This window comes from Manis pentadactyla, chromosome 4 (assembly GCF_030020395.1).
Source record: "Manis pentadactyla isolate mManPen7 chromosome 4, mManPen7.hap1, whole genome shotgun sequence".
Lineage (NCBI taxonomy): Eukaryota > Metazoa > Chordata > Mammalia > Pholidota > Manidae > Manis > Manis pentadactyla.
In genome coordinates this window covers 35,009,049-35,028,057 of record NC_080022.1, presented here as the reverse complement: position 1 = coordinate 35,028,057, position 19,009 = coordinate 35,009,049, and the positions used below count along the sequence as shown (strand labels likewise).

The following is a 19,009-nucleotide window of genomic DNA, read 5'->3' as shown; positions in this document are numbered from 1 at the left end:
CAGTTGCTAGGGCCCCCGCTAGTGGGGTGCTGCGAGAGGCCCGAGAGGCTCGGTGGTTGCTAGGGCCAGAGGTCACGGAGCGCGGCTCAGGGATAGGGCAGCGCTGGGGTGGTGACTGGGCGGTGCCCAGGAGGCGCCGGGAGAGGCGCGGGCGCGCGAGCAGGAGTTCCGGCGGAGGTCTGTGCCGAGGGCCGGCACCTTCACCATGGCCTCGGCTGAACTGGATTACACCATCGAGATCCCGGATCAGCTCTGCCGGAGCCAGGGTATGGAACGGGGGTTGGGTCCAGCCGTGGGAAGGTGACTTAACGAGTCTGTGGGTCGCAAACGCAGCTGTGGTTCCGCCCCTCTCGGCCCCGCCCCCTCAAGGGTCTCGCAGGTCCCATACTACGTCGGGCCCTGAGAGCCCCGCCCCCTTATAGGTCCCGCCCCGAGCGCGCGCTTTGTCCGACCCTCGCTCCCTTGCTGCTTCCCCAGCGCAGTTGGCAGTGTGCGTAGGATTGGTGGGGGTTCAGGGAATGGGAAGTTTGGCTCGGTTTTGGAATTATGATAGAGGATCCTTGAATAACACAGCAGCCTGAGCCCAGCATGTCTCTCCCCTGCATTACTCCCCATCACCTTACCCCCATCACCTTTATGCCTCCCGTCACACTGCCCCAGCTCCGCCTCTCAGGTTGCTTGCTGCAAGCGATCTTCCTAATGCAGAGGTTTGATCTTACCACACTTTGCTTAAACCCTCAAGTGGCTCCTTATTTTATTTTATTTTTTTATTTCAGTGGCTTCTTATTGCCCTTAGGATAAATCAAGCCCAGATTCCTTAACGTGGCATTCAAAATTATCCATAATTTATAAGCCCCTGTTTATCTCTTTGATTACTATGTCCTTCCGCTGTTCAGTTTCAGTTTTATGTTCTGGCATCCAAAATGCTGTGATTCTCCACACCTTGCTTCTCTGCCTTTGCTCCTGTTGTTTTCCTGTGTCTGGAATACCCTTTCCCCTCTGTGGCCCCACACTGCCCCCTGGCTTGTCTGGTTTATCATTTAAGGCTTAGCTCGGATGTTGCCTCCTTCGGGAGAGCCTTCCCAGGTCTCTCCCATAGCATCTTATGTTCCTTGGTTGGGGTTAAGAGGGGAGGGCAGCCCGTAGGCTCCCACAGAACAGATCGTTCTAGACCAGCTGTATTTCCCTAGTGCTGGATCTTTTGGCTTAGGGCTATTGGACTTAGAGATGTAAAAATGCTTTTGAAAAGTTTTGCCATCGACAGGAGATGAAGCCAGTTAATATTGTTGCCTTTGGAGACCTTCAGCGGCCAAGAGCTGGAGCTGTCTTCTGTGTGGCCAGTGGGGCAGAAGTTCTCCCGCAGCCCAGGTGGGCAGACTGCTGGTCTTGGTTTGCATTTCAGCTCCACGTCTACTGGTTCTATGACTCTGGCAAGTTATTAAGCCTCTCTGAGTCTCAGATTCCTCCTCTGTAAAATGGGAAATATAATAGGGCCTTCTGTCTGGGATTGTGAGGGTCAGCAAGATAGTGACTTGATGTTTGTGCCTGGTATGTTGTGGGTGCATTTCCTCTGCTTGTGGCTCCCTTCACTGAGGAAGGTAGGTCCTGGAATTGGAAGAAATCTCAGGGGACCATTTTGTTCTGCATCCTTCTACTGGCATGAGGGCATTCTGTTGCTACCAGACCCTTCTCTGACAGGATGCCTCCTCCAAACATCCTGGCCTATTGAAGGCAGCTGGGATTGTTAGAAAGTACTTCCCTTTCTTGAGCCACAATAGGACTTCCTGCCATTTCTGCTTTCAGTTCAGCCGTGTCCTGGCCACCTGTTAGTTGCCAGTGCCTCAGAAATGACTCATGCACAGGCTCCAGGGAGCTGTGGCTTTGGGGAGTGGTGGTGGTTTATAAGCAGGTGGTTTCACGGTGATATGTAACTGCAGGGCCTCAAGATCATGGTGGGTACAACATGGGGCAAGGTAGTCTCTCTTCCTCTTCAAGAGGATGGTTTCATGCCTTCCTCAAATCTCTCTTCTCCAAGAAAAATACCTCTCAGGCCTTTAGCTGTCTGTCCTCTGATGTGATGTCCTTCTGATAACCTCCTCCTCCTGATTGCTCCTCTGGACTGGCTTTAGTTCATTATGCAGTTTCCCTCTCAAAATGCATACCCCAGAGCTGAGCTAGAGGTTGTGGGACCCCTCAGAAGGAGGTGACAAAACTGTGATCCCCTGAGTTCATTTGCTTTCCATTTGCAGAGAGCTCCCCTTCAGGAGGATATGGCTTCTCCGGGTGACAACTTTGAAGAAGCTTGTCTCTTCTCTTGCACTTGCTGTTTAATGGTGGAGAGGTGTGTAGGGCAGTGATACTTGGTTTCTGGAATTGCTTTCCCCCCATATTTGAACATCAGAACTACAGAACCCAGCACTGCTGTGAGCTGACAGGTGAGCAGTTATTGCTGGCCCATCAGTTAGCTGGGAGGAAGCTGCAGATCTGGGGTCTTCCAGGATCCAGGCTGTTCAGCCCAGGATCCTTCTGCCAGGAATCCCACCAGCTAGAATCTGTGGAAGCCCATGCCAGGGTAGTTGGCCTGGTCCTTTGCTCAAGCTGATCCCTGGACCTGAAATCTCCCCTCAACCCACCTACTCTGCTCTGCCCAGTGATCACCTCCCCCTCTTAATATCTTGCTCCCATTTAATTTCCTTGGGGAAGGTTCTGTTTTCAGGGCTCTTGCAGCAGAACCCCTGTCCTTGTAGTGCTTTTGATGGCTTTGCTCACTGTTGCCAGGGCCTGGCAAGGGTGAGGTGCCAAGTGAGCTGAATGAAGTCAGTGGGCAGCACCGTGGGCCCCAGCCAGAGCTGCTCTGACATTCCAGGCCCTGGCTGTGCTACCCCTCCGCGCAGCCAGGGAATGGTCAGCCGGGTCCTGCTCCAGGGCCTTTGCTGTTTGCCAGCAGGCCTTCTTAAAGGCACCATATTGCTCTCATGTTCAGTAGACATTTCCAGGAACGATTGATTCACAGAACTGATTGGTCTGGGACAAGGGGCTTGCTCTTAGAGTACAAAGAGGACCTTCTGGGGCTCACAGAGAGGGGAAGTGATAGGTTTATTGTGAACCCAGGCTTTACTGTGAGCTTTCTCTTTTGGTAAGCAGTGGCCTGGGCCACAGAAGTATACACAGCATCTTAACCCTCAGGGAGCTTTCACTGGCATCTGGGAAACAGCCCAGAGTGGTCTGGACCACCATGGTGGGCTACAGTGTCAGGGCAGCTTCCTGGAGAAGAGTGGCCCAAGCTGGACCTAAAGCTTCAGGAGGAGGGACAGGTGGGTAAGTGCAGAAATAAAGGCTCTGGGGAGGAAGGAGAGTGGCCCAAGGGAGCAAGGCCCTTGCAGGAGGCTATGACATGCTTTTAGGAGCAGGGGGATGAGATGAAAACCTCAAGAGCTGTCACACTTGAGACTTCAGAGGTCCAGGGGAAAAGTGAGTTGAGCCTTGATCCTCTCCTTGACTATGGGGACCCCCAAAGGCACTTTTAAAAAAAAACAGAGGCATTTCATTTATTTTTGAATCATGATCTCTTCTTTCATGCATTAATAAAAACCCTTTCTAATTTGTCTGCTCTGTGCCAGGTACTGTGCTCAGCCCTGGATTTGAGATCCAGACCTGATGGACCCTTTACGGGCCTCCTTTCTCTGAGGTCTCTGGGGTTTCTGTTGCACTACCCTGTTGCCCATTCCGACCAAGCCCTTCTTACATGCCAAGTGTGGCAGGACCCCCTCTCATGACCACCTGGCGAAGTAGGGAGGACCCTTATCCTGTTTTGCAGGTGAGGAACAGAAGTTGGGGGGAGGTGAAGTATTGTGCCCCAGGTCATCACATTTCTGCTGGGGAGCCACTTGTGCATGCGGATTTCAGTTGCCATTAGGAAATGTTGCTTGGATACAGTTTTCCATTTCTAGGAAATAAGTAAGGACATGCACGAAGAAAAGGTGTCCATTGAAGTATTTTTATGACAGCAAAAAATTGGAAACAACACCATGTCCAATAATGGGAGATGGGTCACCATAAATTATGAAATTTCTGTAGCTGCTCTACAGCCACTAAAAGGAATGGTGTAGAAATATATAAACTGACAGGGAGAGATGTTCACAATATATTGCTAAATGGAAGAAAGATTACAAAACAATCTAATTCCAGTTTTATGAGATATTCATTTTCCCCTTTTCTGCAGTGAGCATGCATTCCTCATGAAGTATTAATAACAACTTTGGTTTATTGAACTTACTTTGTGCCATGGTAAGCTCTCTACAGTCATTGGCTTATTTAATCCTCTGTATTATTATCCCCATTTCACAGATAAGAAAATTGAAGCTTAGAGAATCTGCTCAAGGATTTGTTTCATAGTACCGGCAGAACCAGAGATTTGAACCCAGATACAGTTTTATACATATCTTAGATACTGTGCTGCTCTCCTATGCTGTTATTTCAACAAGTTAAAAAAAAAAGTCATTTTAAAATAAAGTAATTCAGTTTATTTTAGGAACTGTGAGACTCTAGAAAAATATTTCTGGGGAGTAAAGTGAGGATCCTTTTATTCTTCACATTTAAAAAGAAAACGTATGCTCTTTGTATTTTGATTCCAGCTTACAGATAAAAAGCATGTATTGTGCCACAGACAAGCCCTTTCCATTGTCTTCTCCATATGCCCGTGGGACGTACACAGTCTAATTTATGCATTAGTTTTATGACTTGAGCTGACATATACATATCTGTAACTCTTAATATTATTGGTGTCAGTGTTGTTTTGTTGAGAAATTCTAGAAGACAAGGAGTCCATGAGATTAAATTGTTTATGGGGGTGCTCAAGAAGTACCAGGTTGAAAAGAGTACTTCCACCTTGCCAAGGGACTTCTGGGCATCCACGACCTCTTTGATTTATCTACTGCTTTTGACTCTGCTGGACACACCTCCCCACCCCCTTTTAAAAAAATAACATCTTAATTCTCATTGTAAAAGCGATTCATATTGATTGTAGAAGATAGGTAAAAAATATCATGAAAAACAATTGCCTCTAGTCCTAGAAATATTGCTATTAACATTTGATGTATTTTTTCTGTGCATAAACGTGTGTGTATGTATATATATGTATGTGTTTTGTACATACTGCTTTTCAGCTTGCATTTTCAGTTTAATGTATTACTGTTAGTTTAAAAAATAGTAGCATTATTGAGGTATTCATATACCATAAAATTCACCCTTTTAAATTGTACAGATCATTGGTCTTCAGTATGTCCACGGAATTATGCAACCATTACCACTAATTCCAGAACATTTTCATCATCTCAAAAGAAACCCTATACCCATTAGTGGTCACTCCCCATTCTCCCCTCCCTCTACCTCCTGGCAACCACTGATCTATTTTCTGTCCTATGGATTTACCTATTCTGGACATTTCATCTAAATGGAATCATATAATATATGGTCTTTTGTGGCTCGCTTCTTTCATTTAGCATATGTTCTCAAGGTTCATCCATGTTGTAGCATGTGTCAGTACTTCATTCCTTTTTATGACCAAATAGTATTTCATATACTGTATTTTGTTTATCCATTTACAGGGCATATGCATTTGGATCATTTCTATTTTGGTTATTACAAGTAATGTTTCATAATAATAATATGAACATTTGTGTACAGGTTTGTGTGTGGACATATGGTTTCACTTCTCTTGGGTATGTACCTAGGAGTGGAAGTGCTGGGTCATATGGTAACACAATGCTTAATTTCTTTGAGGAACCGCCAAACCCTTTTCACAGTGGCTGTACCTTTTTACATTCTCCCCAGCAGTATATGAAGGTTCTGATTTCTCCACATACTTATCATCGTTTGCTGTCATTTGACTTTTTGATTATTGCCATCCAGGTGGCTATAAAGCGGTATCTCACTGTGGTTTTGATTTTCATTTCCCTAATGACTGTGATGTTGAGCATCTTTTCATGTGCTTATTGGCCATTCATATATTTTCTTTGGAGAAATGTCTATTTAAATCCTTTGCCCATTTTAAAATTGGGTTATTTGTCTTTTTATTGTTGAATTGTAAGAGTTTTTATATATCCTGGATACAAGCCCCTTACCGGATATATGGTTTACAAATATTCTCTCCCATTCTGTGGGTTGGCTTTTTTTTACTTTTTTTTCCCATGCAAGAGATTTTATTATCTGAAAGAGAAAATGGCTGCCCCCAGAGAGAGGGAGCGGCAGCTCGTGGGTGAGGAAGCACATTTTTAAAGAGTAGGGGTATGATGTGTTCTGCGTTGGTGATTGGATCTTAAGGGGTGGGGGTCTTAGCAAGCCAGAATTTGCCTTCATTCCCATCTTTTCCTTTTCTTAATTGGGCCTCTGGGGAACTGGGTGTAGAATCTCATTCTCTAGCTACTTCCTGCTGGAAGGGGCACAGATTCTGGGGTCAGCAAGGCCATTGCTGTAGAGTTGGGGAAGGGCGGGCATCCTGAGATGATTCGCGATGGCATCTAGCTGGTTTCGTTATTGGCCTTGATAGCCCTAGAGGAGTAACAGATTGAGGCTGGTGTTGGGTGAGAAGACGAGTGACCGGGGAAATGGACGGTGAGCCCCTGGACGAGGATCGGGCAGTGAGGGTTCCCAAAGCAGCACAGATTCCTGGAGGAAGAGCAAAGTCAATGGGAGAACCTCATCTGAAGTCACAGCACCAATGAAAGGGTATCTTGCCGCGACCCTCCTTACCCCAGAACGACTCAGGAGACATGGGCCCATGCGAGAGATTTTATTATCTGAAAGAGAAAATGGCTGCCCCCAGAGAGAGGGACTTTTTTTTACTTTTTTGATGGTGTCCTTTGAAGTACATAGTTTTTAATTTTGGTGAAGCCCTAATTTATCTGTTTTTTTCTTTTATTCCTTCTACTTTTTGTCATGTCCAAGAATCCACTGCTTAATCCAAGGCCACAAAGATTTACCCCTGTGTTTTCTTCTAGGAGTTCTGTAGTTTTAGCTCTTGCATTTATGTCTATTACCTGTTAGTATATTATTAAATATTTCCATATGATTAAACATTTTTTCTTTGTTAAAAGTGGAATTACTAAGTCAAAGATTGCATGTTTTTGAGACTTTTGATACATGTTCCAAAGCTATAGTGACTCTTCTTCCTGTCATTTCCCTTCCTCTTTCTACCTGTCTCCTAGTGCTCTGGTTCAGGCCTTTGTCATCTCATGCCCTGCATGTGGCAGTAGCCTCCTACCTGTACCTAATGGACACTTTCAGTTTCAATGTGATGAGCATAGTGGCATGGTGATGGCGGTTGCTATGACAATACAGAGGAGGGGCATCTAACTCAGTCTGGTTATTTGAGGGGTTTTTTTTTGTGGGGGGAAAGGGGCTGGGGAGGGCATTACGGGGGCTTTCTGGAAGTGAATGATGAGCTGACTTAGCCTGTGGAGTGGGCATTAGCAAAGCATAAACACAGAGCACCTGCATGCTGGGCTGGGGGGGGAGGCAGGGTGGTATGGTGGTCCAGAGAGACGGACATTGGTTTTCTTGCTTCTTGGCTGCGTGTTCTTGGGGAAAGGGACTTCCCCTCTCTGTGTTTTAGTTTTCTTATTTGTTAAATGGGGGCAATAGCTAACAATAGTAGCTACTTCTAGGATGTAGTTTTTTTCTAGGATGACCCACTCCACTGGCTGAGTCAGCTCATCATTCACTTCCAGAAAGCCCCCGTAATGCCCTCTCCAGCCCCTCCCCCGCCAAAACCCGGTATGTCCTAGAACCCAAAGAAGCAGTGTATGAGGTTCTGGCTGGGTTAGCCAGGCCTTGAGGAGGAGCAGATGGAAGAAGTCAGCACTGGATCTGTTGATGTGCAGAGGCAGCCATGTACAGGTTTGGAGCTGAGGTGATAGAAATTTAGAAGACTCGGTGCTTGGGTTTTGTTACTCAGCTGGAATAGCTGTTACAAGCTAGTCTCTAGGCCATTTGCACTTGGATTCCAGCTTCACTCCTTATTGGTTGTATAACCTTGAGCAAGTTATTTACTATCTCTGTGGCTTACTTTTTCATGTAAAATGAGAAGAATAACTACCTTGTTCATAGGATTATTGTGAAGATTAAATGAGTTGATGTATAAAGTTCTTAGAATATTGCCTGTTATATAATGTTCTTTTTGCTGTTATTGTTACAGTTTTTCTTGCTGTTGGGAAAGGGGGGAGGTAGGAGCCGGAATGATATGTGGGATCCAGAGAGGTTACTGAGGTTTAGGAACAAGGTAGATTGGATTGCCTGCGTGGGGTCATGGTAAGTCTTGGAGCACGGGAGGGGAGCTGAGCCAGAGTGTTTGGTGCCTGAGGAGCAGTGGCCAGAGGCATGGGGTATCAGCAGGCAGAGGGGAGTGGGTGGTCTGGACAGCTGAATGAGTATAAAAGGAGCAGAGGTTTTTATAGAGGGTGGAGGAATCACGATCCAGACATGGTAATAAATAACAATAGCCATGGCAATTACTTTTGCTACCTGGAAAGGGCAATGAGTAACAAGAAGAATGCCAGCTCTTTCTCCTTGGATCCATCCTTCACTTTGCAAACCTGCATTCATTCATTCAGCCTGTTTCTGCTGAGCTCCTGAATGGAGAGAAACCTGGAAGACCCAGTTCCTCCCTTCACAGAGCCTACTGACTAAGGGGAGAGACAGACATTAAGTGAATAATTGTTCAAGTCATTAATCAGTACAGACGGGATCACACCACTCTTCCAATTCCAGAGTCTTCATTTGCCCTCCACTGCTATGGAATAAAATCCCAACTCCTAAGCATGGCTGGAAGGCCCTGAAGGATCAAGCCCCAGCCCCAGTTTTGGCAGCCCCCATTCATGCCCATTCTCCACCTGGCATGCCCCTACTGGTCCTTCATGCCCAGCAGAGCAAATGTATCTTCCTTCGGGAGGCCTTTCTCTGTCACCATTATTTTCTCAGTCATGTTCCCAGAGCACCTTGGTCTTTTCTGGATTAGAGCACTTCAAGGAGCAGCATGGCTCCAGTGGGAGGAGGCCATAACTAAGGTCCCACGTTAGGAATGGGCCTAGGGAGCAGGGCACTGGGAGAATGTGCAGGAGTGGGAGATGCCCACGGATAGGAAGTGTGCCCATGGCTTAGGGGGCAGCCTTGAATGCTTAGCAGGAGTGGAATGGCCTTTATACCAGAAAGGCCAGGGCAGGCCAGGAACTGCCCTGGCAGAGGATGGGGGGATGCCAGGCTGAGAAGGGCCTGGCGGGAGTGGAGTCAGTGGCAGGGGAAATGAGATGAGATCTGACTAACAAGATTGCAGGAAGGCCTCTTGAAAAGCAGCCATGGAGGAGGCAGCTGGCTTGTGCCTTGGCACATCACTGAAAGAGACATGGGGCTGGTGGCACAAGTCTCAAGTGGCTTAGTTAGGATGGGGAGCGGGGGCTGATTCCCTTCCTTTAGAAACATGGAAAACTGGGTCTCTGGGAGCAGGCAGTGTGTTCAGAGTGTCTGTATTCTGAGAGTTTCTTCATGGAGGTGCATGTCTGGGGAAGAGTCGTTCCTACAGGAGTTCGCCAAGCCAAGGGTGCCAGTACAGCCGGTGGTGGAGCAAATGGAGTAGTAAATTCTAGCCATGAGAGGAAGGGCAGATCAGGGATCCAGCAAGCTGTTCGAACCTTCCCGGCTGGGAATGCACCATCACTGATGGTTGGGGCTGGCCTTACCTTTGGGCAGCCACCAGGGGATGTGGCCTCCCTTGGCTGCTTTCTCTGTATTTGAAGTAGAACCCAAAGCACCTTGGTGGTGCTTGATGGAGGCACATGGAGTGGCCCCCCACCCCAGAGGCTGGTGAGGGGAGCCTCTGCTCAGACTGCTGCAGAGGTAAGGGAGCCTCTCTGGGGCAGGTCTCAGAAATCCAGCGGTTGGATCTAAGAGATTCAAAGGCAGATCCAAACGGTAGCTGGTAATCACCCCATGAGGCTGCCGCAACCTGAGCCTCATGGGTAGTCATCCCCAGCAAAGCAGGGCTGGGGCCCTAGTGAGGCCCAGATACGGCTTCTCTACCCGAAAGGCCAGTGCAGGCCAAGAGCTGCCCTGGCAGAGGACAGGGGGACACCAGGTGAAGAAAGGTGGTGAGAGTATTTGGAGTGGCCTCAGAACCATGGGACCGTCTCCCTTGTCAGAGGCTGAGGCCAGCATCGCGGAGCCTGGGAGGGCTGGCAGGCATCAGCACGGGACTGAGGTGCTGGCAGCTCCTGCTCCAGGCTGAGCTGCAACCCAGCCTGGGATCCCGCAGGGGTGGGCAGTTAATCTCCAAAGGCCAGAGTCACCACTGCTGGAGAGCAGGAACATTGAACTTTTCAATCACATTAATTTCCACAGGAAATTGTTGTCTTCCTTTTGTCCAAAGGTTAGTGATTTATATTTACCATCCTCTTAACTAGCCTTGAAATTTACAGTTGCCAGGTCACCACTGGCATCCGTAAATCTCAGGGTGGCAGCTGAGCACCGCCAAGTGGCTTGATCCTTGCAAGGGTACAGCCCAGCCCTTTTGGGAGGGCAGATAAACTAGTAACAGACAGTCTGCTCAGAAGGCTCCCTGAGCGGGGTGGGTACTCTCTTGGCAGGGGAAATGAGATGAGGTCTGACCAACAAGATTGTGGAGAGGCCTCTTCAGAAGCAGCCATGTAGGAGGCAGTTGGCTTGTGCCTCGGCAACATCACTGAAGGAGACATGCTTCTAACTGTGGACAGGGCTGGCTGCACAGAAGGTCACTAGTGGCTTAGGTGGGGAGCAGAGGCCAAATTCCCAGCTCTATACTTCCTGTGTGACCTTAGGCAAGAAACTTAACCCTTCTGTGCCTCAGTTTTCCTCATCTGTAATAATAATTCCTCATCGTGTTGTTTGAGGGTTAAACCTCAATAAACATTGGTTGTGATTCTCTGGCAGGACGGGGTGGGTTTGGTATGGGCCCTCAGGGTCAGTGTGCTCCACACCCTGCTTACACTGCCTCTCCATCCATCCTTTTAAGACCCTCTTCTTCCATATGCTTGTGGAATTGGAACAGGGATTGGCAAACTTTTTCTCTAAAGGGTTAATAACTATTTTAAGCTTGTGAACCATATGGTCTCTGTTGCAACTACTCAATTGCTATTTTAGTAAATGAATGAACGTGGCTGCATCACAATAACATTTTATTTGTGGACACCCAAATTAAAATTTCGTATTTTTTTCATGTGTCACAAAATACTCTTCTTCTTCTGATATTTTAAAACCATGTAAAAATGTAAAAACCATTTTTATTTTTAGCTCACAGGTCATACGAAGCAGACCATAGGCTGGATTTGGCCCATGGCTTGTAGTTTGCTGACCCCTGGGTTAGAAGGTGAAGTTGCATGGAGAAAATACTCATTTTTTTCACCTGGCCTATGTCTTTGAGTTACCAAAGGTGCCCTCATATGGGTTTTTCCAGTGACTCTGCAGTGCCTCCTGAGAGGCCTAAAAGCCATTGAAGCAGGAGGACAGAGGAAGGAGCCCTGGAGAAACCTGAGGCACAGAGCTGGCAGGATGCCTGGGCCTGGCACCCCCCTCTTGGTTCCCTTCCTGACCGCAGCCGGAGTGGTGCTGGCTTGGGAATGGCCTGCCACCCCCACCTTGCATCCCAGCTCTGGTGCTGACAGTCCCACCATGTCTGTGTTTCAGAGAATGGCACCAGCCAAGATGGGAAGGAGGCAGGGACTCGACAGCCTCTGGTGATTCTCTTGGGCTGGGGTGGCTGCACGGACAAGAACCTTGCCAAGTACAGCGCCATCTACCACAAAAGGGTGAGTACCACAGGCATGCCACGCCTGGCATGCAGGGGCCTTGCTGGGCAGGGCGCTCTGAGTCTTGGCTGCCTTCATCTCTGGGCTGCAGCGAAGGCTGACCACCAATGTGGCAGGCCTGGAAATGGCCTGTGAGGAAGACACTGGGGTCATGGAGACTTTGGCAGGATGATCCCCCCTTTGCTGCCAGCTCTATGGCTCTGTCTGCTTCAGGCCCCTCACCAGCTTCCCCTTCCTTCATCTGCAAACCTCACAGTGGGCAGCCCAGGTGCTCCCATCTGTGGGTCAGTCCAGACCTCAAGTCTCTGTTGGCTGGATGCTGCCTGTCTGGCAGCAGGAGCCTGTGCGGGGTGTGCTGAGCATAGTCTGTGCTCCAGGAGTTTCTCCTTTTCTGACCAGGGGAGTTTCTGTCTTGCGGTTGACCATGGCACCTTTGCATTCCAAGACTAGAAAAGCCTCTTGGAAAAGAGGTTCAGGCTTGAGATTTCTTGCTGCTTCTTAGGCCACACCAACCATTGGACATAGAGATTGTGGTAGTTGGAGAGTCTTAGCAGGACATGGTTATATGTTTGGAAGCACCTTTCACATCTTCGGCCTCTGTCTCAGCCCTGTCCCAAAGCAGGGAGACAGCCAGCTCCAGCTGCTAACTGGAAGCCCTGGCCTGAGGAGAGTGGAACTCTCCTGTCCCCTGCCTCCGCCTCCCTCCTCTAACCCAGGTCTGCACTGTGCCTGAGGTGGAAGGGGGCCCTGCAATGGGGGAAGGGTGGGGGGAAAATTCTTCTGGGCTTGAGGACTTCCCCCAACCAAGTCCTCTGGCGTTGCCTTAGTCTGCAGGTAGTTTCAGCTAATTATGAATTTCACTTGCCATGCTAGGCTTATTTATCTGGCTTCACCATTAGACTAAGGTCCTTGAGGGCAGGTGGAAGAATAGGAATCAATGAGCATGTCTAGGACAGAGAATAAAAGAAAGGGCAAGTGTCAAGAGATGAGGCTAAGGAAGGCCCCCAGGGGCTTTAAGCAGGGATATGGTGTTAGATTTGTGCTTCTGAAAGCCCCTTCCTGCAGAGTGTGGAGAAGATGGGAGGGGCCAGGACCCACCACCAGGCTGGGGGAAGGAAGTGGTTGGATCCGAGGAGCTTGTTAGCAGACAGGATGGCAGCTTAGTGAGAGATGGGGGTGGGCCCAGGGAAATGCCAGGGTTCTGGCTTTGGCAGTTCCTGGGTGGCAGGGGTTGGTTTTTGAGACAAGGAACACTGGAAGAGAAGCCATAGGCCCTGGAGTGGATGGGATTCCCCAGGAAGTGTGTAGAGGGCAAGGAGGAGAGGGCCTAAAGAGATGCCCACACTTACGGGAGCAGAAGACGAAGAGGGCCATTCGAGAAGAGGAGGCGTGCCCAGGGGGTAACAAGGAAACCCCCGAGTGTGGCAGAACCTGCAGGAAGACAGTCTCTGGGAAATGCAGCCAGAGGAAGGATGTCACGGCGGCAGAAGGTCTGCGGAGAAAGTGAGGGTGTGTGATCCCAGGGAAGGCCCGGGACTTGAAGAGGCCAGGCTGGTGGAGGGGTGGTCGGCAGAGGGAGCCGGCGCTTTACCTTCTGCTCAGGAGGACAGGATGGGTGTGGGGAAAAGTGTTCCAACCCCAACCTCCTAATGTTGTACTATTTAAAAGAAAACAGAAATAGCACTTCTGTCACCTAGAGGTTACCTCTATTTCCACAGTGGTGTATATCCTTTCGGCTTTTTTGTGTGTCCTTCCTTCACCTAAATGAGATCTACTGAATAGACTATTTTGTATCCTGCTTTCTCCCAGGTCATGGACTCCACCTTCCCATGTTAACAAGTTTTCATCTCATCTGGATTCTGGTCCATATTCAGGTTCTCTAATTGTCCCCAAAGTGTCCGTTAGGGGCTTGCCCAAACCAGGATTCAGTCCATTATCACCCACTGCATCTAGCTATTTTGTTCCTTATAAGCCTCTTTTATTTAAATCTACAACAGTCCCAATTTTCATGATGCTGACTTACTGAAGAGCCTGGGTCTCGGAATGCATGATCCTGGATGCTGCTGGAAGGAAAGTATGATGGGGATGACAGGAAGCCATCGGGATCTGACAGTGGGGAGAATGCAGGTGACCGTGACAGGAGCAGCATGCTCATCAGAGTGGAGTCAGTGGGAGGGGACAGGGTGGAGAGGTGTCAAAATGGGTCTAGGCAGGTGAAGAGAGAGTGGGAGAACGTGAGAGGGGAACATGGTGTAGAGGCAGAGGCTGTTAAGAAAATTTTTATGAGTTTGAGAAGGAATCTAGAGACAGGAAGAGATTGAAAATATAGGAGAGGGAGGCCAGAACTGATAGAGCAGGGCCTTGTCCTGGGGCCATGCCATGTGTGGAGATAGGGAATAGTTGGCTTCAGGGGAGAGAGGAGACGGAGATCTGACACGTGGCAAGACCGCAGGGCTCTGGTGCAGGGACTTCTAGTAGCACTTGATCAGGGAGGTGGCAGCCAGATACTTCGGAAACCTCCAGTGAGGCCCAGACCTGTGGTGCAGGGAGGGTGTGTGTGTGTGTGCCCTTCGCAGGGAGTGTGTGCGCTCATGGGTGACGTGGGGTGAGTGGGGTGAGGCACGCAGTACTCACAGGCATCGCACAGGAACCGCTGAGCTTACATCTGCACTGACAGGTGGTTCTCACAGGTGTGCGCTCCTGGGGAGGAGCGTCCATGCGCTCCTGCTGGTGCAGCGGATGGGGCTGCACCCACCAGAGGTGGGTGTGTTTGTGGGTGCTCTGGTGGCCAGGCATTTTTGTGCACTCACAGGTGGGGTAGTGGGTACTTGCGTGTTTGCATCTGTGGGATGTGAGGTGGGGAGCTTGGTTAGTCTTGGGAGTTGAGTGTGTGTGAAGATGAGATGTGGGAATGTTTTTGCATTTGTGTGCAATTGTATGTGAGGACTGGGTTGGGTGGGAAGATATTTCACATCCCATTCACAGAGCACTTGCTGAAATTTTTTTTAACATTTTTTATTGAAATAAAGTTTATATACAATATTATTTGGTTTCACAACCCCATAACCTTTTTATTTTTGTTATCATTAATCTACAATTACATGAAGAACATTATGTTTACTAGGCTCTCCCCTTCACCAAGTCCCCCCCACAAACCCCATTACAGTCCACTTGCTGAAATTTTGCGGAGCTGCGGGGCAGGGTGGCATCAGTGATCCCTCTGCAGAGTATCGGGAGGGGTGCTTGCTTGCTGGGGTCTAGGTGAAAGCAGTACCAGGAGGAGTTTGGGCAGATGTCAGATTGGAGTCATAGTGGGGACACATTCAGGGGGCTGATGGCAGGGTTACTTCAGCTGAGCTATGGGTCATCCTGTTGAGCTATGGGTCATTCAAGTCCTGCGCACAGATAATTTCCTCCTTGTTACTACTTCTACTGCCAGTATTACTGCTACTATTAGTTGAGAGTTTATTTTGTACCAGGTGCTGTTTTGGGCACTTGAGATACATTTTTTCATTTAATTTTCATCATAACCCTATGAGATGGATGTTATCCCAATTTACAGGTGGAGACACAGGCTCAGAAAGATGCAGTAAATTGCCCTCCATCTACTGGTAATAAGTGGTGCCAGGAATCAGACCCAATCCAGACCTGTCTGACTCCAGATTCTCTTGACAAAGAGACCTTTTTCTCTGGAACAGGTTAATGGTAGGGATTAGGACTCAAGCAGGTAGCTTTGGCTGCCTTTTCTAACTGGCCTAGAAGGGGATCTGTCTAGAGACTTTGAGGCATCCTTGGCTCAGGCATTGAGATGCTTAGTTGAGAGAGTGGCTCAGATTTGAGAATTTGAGAACAACAGTATTTACTGTATTTGGAATTTCAGAGCGAATGGGAAGAGTGATCCTAGGCCTTGGAACCAGATTTGAATGCCGAGCCCTGGAGTACAGACTCTGCTCTCAGGAACCTTTGGGAAGGTGGCAGTAGCCAGAGATCGACAGGAGGCAGGCCTGGCTCACGAGTGGCCTCTGGTGGTCAAGCCTGGAGCCTGCAGGCTGTGTCTTGGGTGCTGGGTCTTACTGGGTTACCTCTGTGTGCCTGGGAGATAGACAGTGCAGAGCAGAGTCACTATAGCAGGCTGTAAATGTGCCAGAACAGAGCAGATGAGGGTACAAGGTGGGGGCTGGGAGACAGGGAGGGGACCTCCTTCTGGTCAGCCTGGATGTCTCCAAAGCGAGACATCTGGCCTCACCTACCATCCCAGGCTGAGTGGCTGGGCTAGCATTATTCCAAAAATGGGTCTTGCAGGTGCCTTCCACTCTGGAAGGCACCCGTGTCTGTGAGTGGTGAGCGGGCACCCAGGCTGCAGCAGGGCCTGGAGCACTGTTGGACTTCGGCCTCTGCAAGTTGGAGCTGCTGTGACCTGAACCTGTACCCCCTCTCTCACCCCTCCCCTGAGGACCGACCAGGCCTCTCTCCTCTCCCCAGGGCTGCATCGTGATTCGATACACAGCGCCCTGGCACATGATCTTCTTCTCCGAGTCCCTGGGCATCCCTTCACTTCGTGTTTTGGCCCAGAAGCTACTTGAGCTACTCTTTGATTATGAGGTTGAGAAGGAGCCCCTGCTCTTCCATGTCTTCAGTAACGCTGGAGCCATGCTGTACCGATACGTGCTGGAGCTCCTGCAGACCCATCAGCGCTTCTGTCACCTGCATGTGGTAGGCACCATATTTGACAGCGGGCCTGGCGACAGTAACCTGGTGGGAGCTCTGCGAGCCCTGGCAGCCATCCTGGAGCATCGGCCTGCTGTGCTGCGTCTGCTGCTTCTGGTGGCCTTCGCCCTGGTGGCAGTTCTGTTCCACGTCCTGCTTGCTCCACTCACCGCCCTTTTCCACACCCACTTCTACAATCGGCTGCTTGATGCAGCCTCCTGCTGGCCTGAGCTCTACCTCTACTCCAGGGCTGATGAGGTGGTCTTGGCCAGGGATGTGGAGCGCATGGTGGAGGCACGCCTGGCACGCCGGGTCCTGGTGCGTTCTGTGGACTTCGTGTCATCTGCACATGTCAGCCACCTCCGTGACTATCCTACTTACTACACGAGCCTCTGTATCAACTTCATGCACAGTTGTGTCCATTGCTGAGGTCCTTGCCCCACCCACCTCACCTCTGCTCCAGAAAGAAATGCCTAACCCCTTTCCACAACCTACATCCGTGGGCGGGGTCCTCCTCTGATTCAACTCCCTATGGCCCTTTGGGACTTTGTGGTCCCCCAGTAGAGAGTTCTCATGGGCCACTGTGCTGGGACTGTGGTGGTCTGCTTATCCCAGGATCCTAGGGGGCAGGAGTGCTTGGGCATGTCTGTGCGGGAGCCTTGAAGCAGTTGGGTTTGGACAAGTGGAACAGCTAGGCTGCTGATTCCTGTGATACTAGGCTGCATGGGGTTAATAGGCTGGGGGAGGTTGACGATGAGCCCAGAGTTGAGCTTTGATTCCTTAAAAGGAAGGTGAGTTTTGTGGAGAGGTGCCAGAAAGTGGGGTCAGGCTGGTGCAGGGCTTGTGATCTCTGTTCCAAGGCCCCAGAAGGGCAAAGCCCCACAGTGTGAAGCACCACCCCCATGGGTCCCACTTAGCAGTTACTCAGAGGCTTCTCTGACCTCACTGCCAGGGAGTCTGAGGCAGAAGCCAGATGGGGAGCTGAGGATGCAGAGGTGTCCAGGTGCACCACACTTTGCCAGGAAGCCGCTGCATCCAGGAGTGTTGCCAGGTGTGTGTGTGATGGGCAGATGGAGCAGAGGGCAGGAAGATAGTGGCACAAACAGGCAGGAGCCCTGAAGACCAGAACCAGGGCAAGGGCTATTTAGCCAAAACAACAAACTCCATCTCCTTGAGACCCAGTTGGATCCTCTCTAGGCAGGGGAGGTGGCTTCAGCCTTAGTGTTTTGTATTGTTTATCATTCTCCAAGTTACTGCTGCACAATGCTGGTACACAGTAGGTGTTCAATAAATATCTGTTGATTGAATGAGTTTACTGTGATCAAGGGACTTGGGGGGCAGGGCTGGGATTTGAAAGTTTGACAGGCAGTGAGGAGATGGCTGGAGTAGCTCTGGCTGGAAACCGACTCCTGGTATTCCTAGGGCTGATGGGCCCTGTCTCCAGAGCTGAGCTTCATCCGTGTCACGTCAGCTCTCTGGGACTGCTGGGACGGGACCTCTGGGACTGGTGTACCAACTGCTATGCTGCATGGCTGCATTCCCAACCATGGCTGACAGGTGGCAGTGCTGCCTGTGCCATGAGAAGGAGTCTGAGGATCCCGTGGCAAGGTGGGCTTCAAGCCCTATGGGTTACTGTCCCCTGCTAGCATGTAGCTCCTAGGGTGGGAGTAACCAGCCTTCAAGGACCTGAGTCCAAGTCAGGGAGCGGGTAGAGTTGAAACCTGAAAGGAGCTGGCCTGATGGGAACTAGGCATTATCCACCTCTTCCAAACCTACAGCCGTCACTGGCTGCTTTGCCTTGATAGGCCACACACATTGCCTAGAATTTGGGGCCCTAGGGGCTATTTGGTGCCATCAAGCTGGGCATGGGGTTGTGAACAGCTTTTAGAGGGCTCCAACCAGGGTGATTTATCATCTGGGTACAGGAAGAGGCTGAAGCCCATTCTGTTGTGTGCACTGTGGACTCCCAGAGGAGACTGGTCTGTCTAAAGCAGGAGACTTGGGAAGATGGTGGTGGGTCTGGTACATGAGAATATGTAAAGGAAAGGTGTCCAGAGTCATGGAGATGGTCTGGGGTCTTACTTTCTCATAAGAGCTGTGGTGGGCGGGGACTCTGCAGCTTCAGGTGGCCGCGGAGCACCAGACACTGCTCACTCACTGGCTGTGGACAGGTGTGGGGATTTGACTAAGTGCCATCTTCAGTGCTAGTTGCCCAGCCTCAGTTCCCCAACTTGAGGGTCCATCTTGGATAACAATGGTTTCTCCTGAGGATCCTGGCAGTAGCTTTACTGGGCTGTTGTCACTGGGATGAAGAGAAAAAAGCCACAGGGGGCTGTGATGCAGGATCTCTGTGGTTCCTGGCTAGTTCCAGGGGACTAGAAGAGGCATGGGGCTTGTTTTCACACAAGCTTATAGCTGTTCCTGCCCTACATTGGGGGATAAAGCTTGCATCCCCTCTGTACCCCCAAGCT

At 49.9% G+C, this 19,009-nt stretch overlaps 1 protein-coding gene across 7 annotated transcripts; it reads left to right on the top strand.

Annotated features, from left to right (window-relative positions):
* The first annotated feature begins 5 nt into the window (after window positions 1-5).
* On the top strand, window positions 6-17,312 carry TMEM53 (transmembrane protein 53). 7 transcript variants are annotated; one of them, XM_036893154.2, is made up of 4 exons: window positions 138-266; window positions 3,145-3,314; window positions 11,710-11,831; window positions 16,314-17,312. In XM_036893154.2, exons 2-4 carry the CDS (start codon window positions 3,236-3,238, stop codon window positions 16,965-16,967), a joined length of 855 nt encoding a protein of 284 aa, XP_036749049.1. In that variant the 5' UTR covers window positions 138-266; window positions 3,145-3,235; the 3' UTR covers window positions 16,968-17,312. The 7 variants fall into 7 exon arrangements, with proteins under 7 accessions (XP_036749048.1, XP_057356120.1, XP_036749049.1 ...); XM_057500140.1 differs by lacking the exons at window positions 138-266; window positions 3,145-3,314 and adding exons at window positions 13,641-13,705; window positions 13,829-13,958; XM_057500137.1 differs by lacking the exon at window positions 3,145-3,314 and having other exon boundaries at window positions 92-266.
* The last annotated feature ends 1,697 nt before the right edge of the window (window positions 17,313-19,009 follow it).

Coding starts and splice junctions, on each gene's coding strand:
- TMEM53 (XM_036893154.2), top strand. CDS start 3,236: ATGGTGGGCTACAGTGTCAGGGCAGCTTCCTGGAGAAGAGTGGCCCAA. Junction 3,315..11,709: donor AGCTTCAGGAGGAGGGACAG/GTGGGTAAGTGC, acceptor TCTGTGTTTCAG/AGAATGGCACCAGCCAAGAT. Junction 11,832..16,313: donor GCGCCATCTACCACAAAAGG/GTGAGTACCACA, acceptor TCCTCTCCCCAG/GGCTGCATCGTGATTCGATA.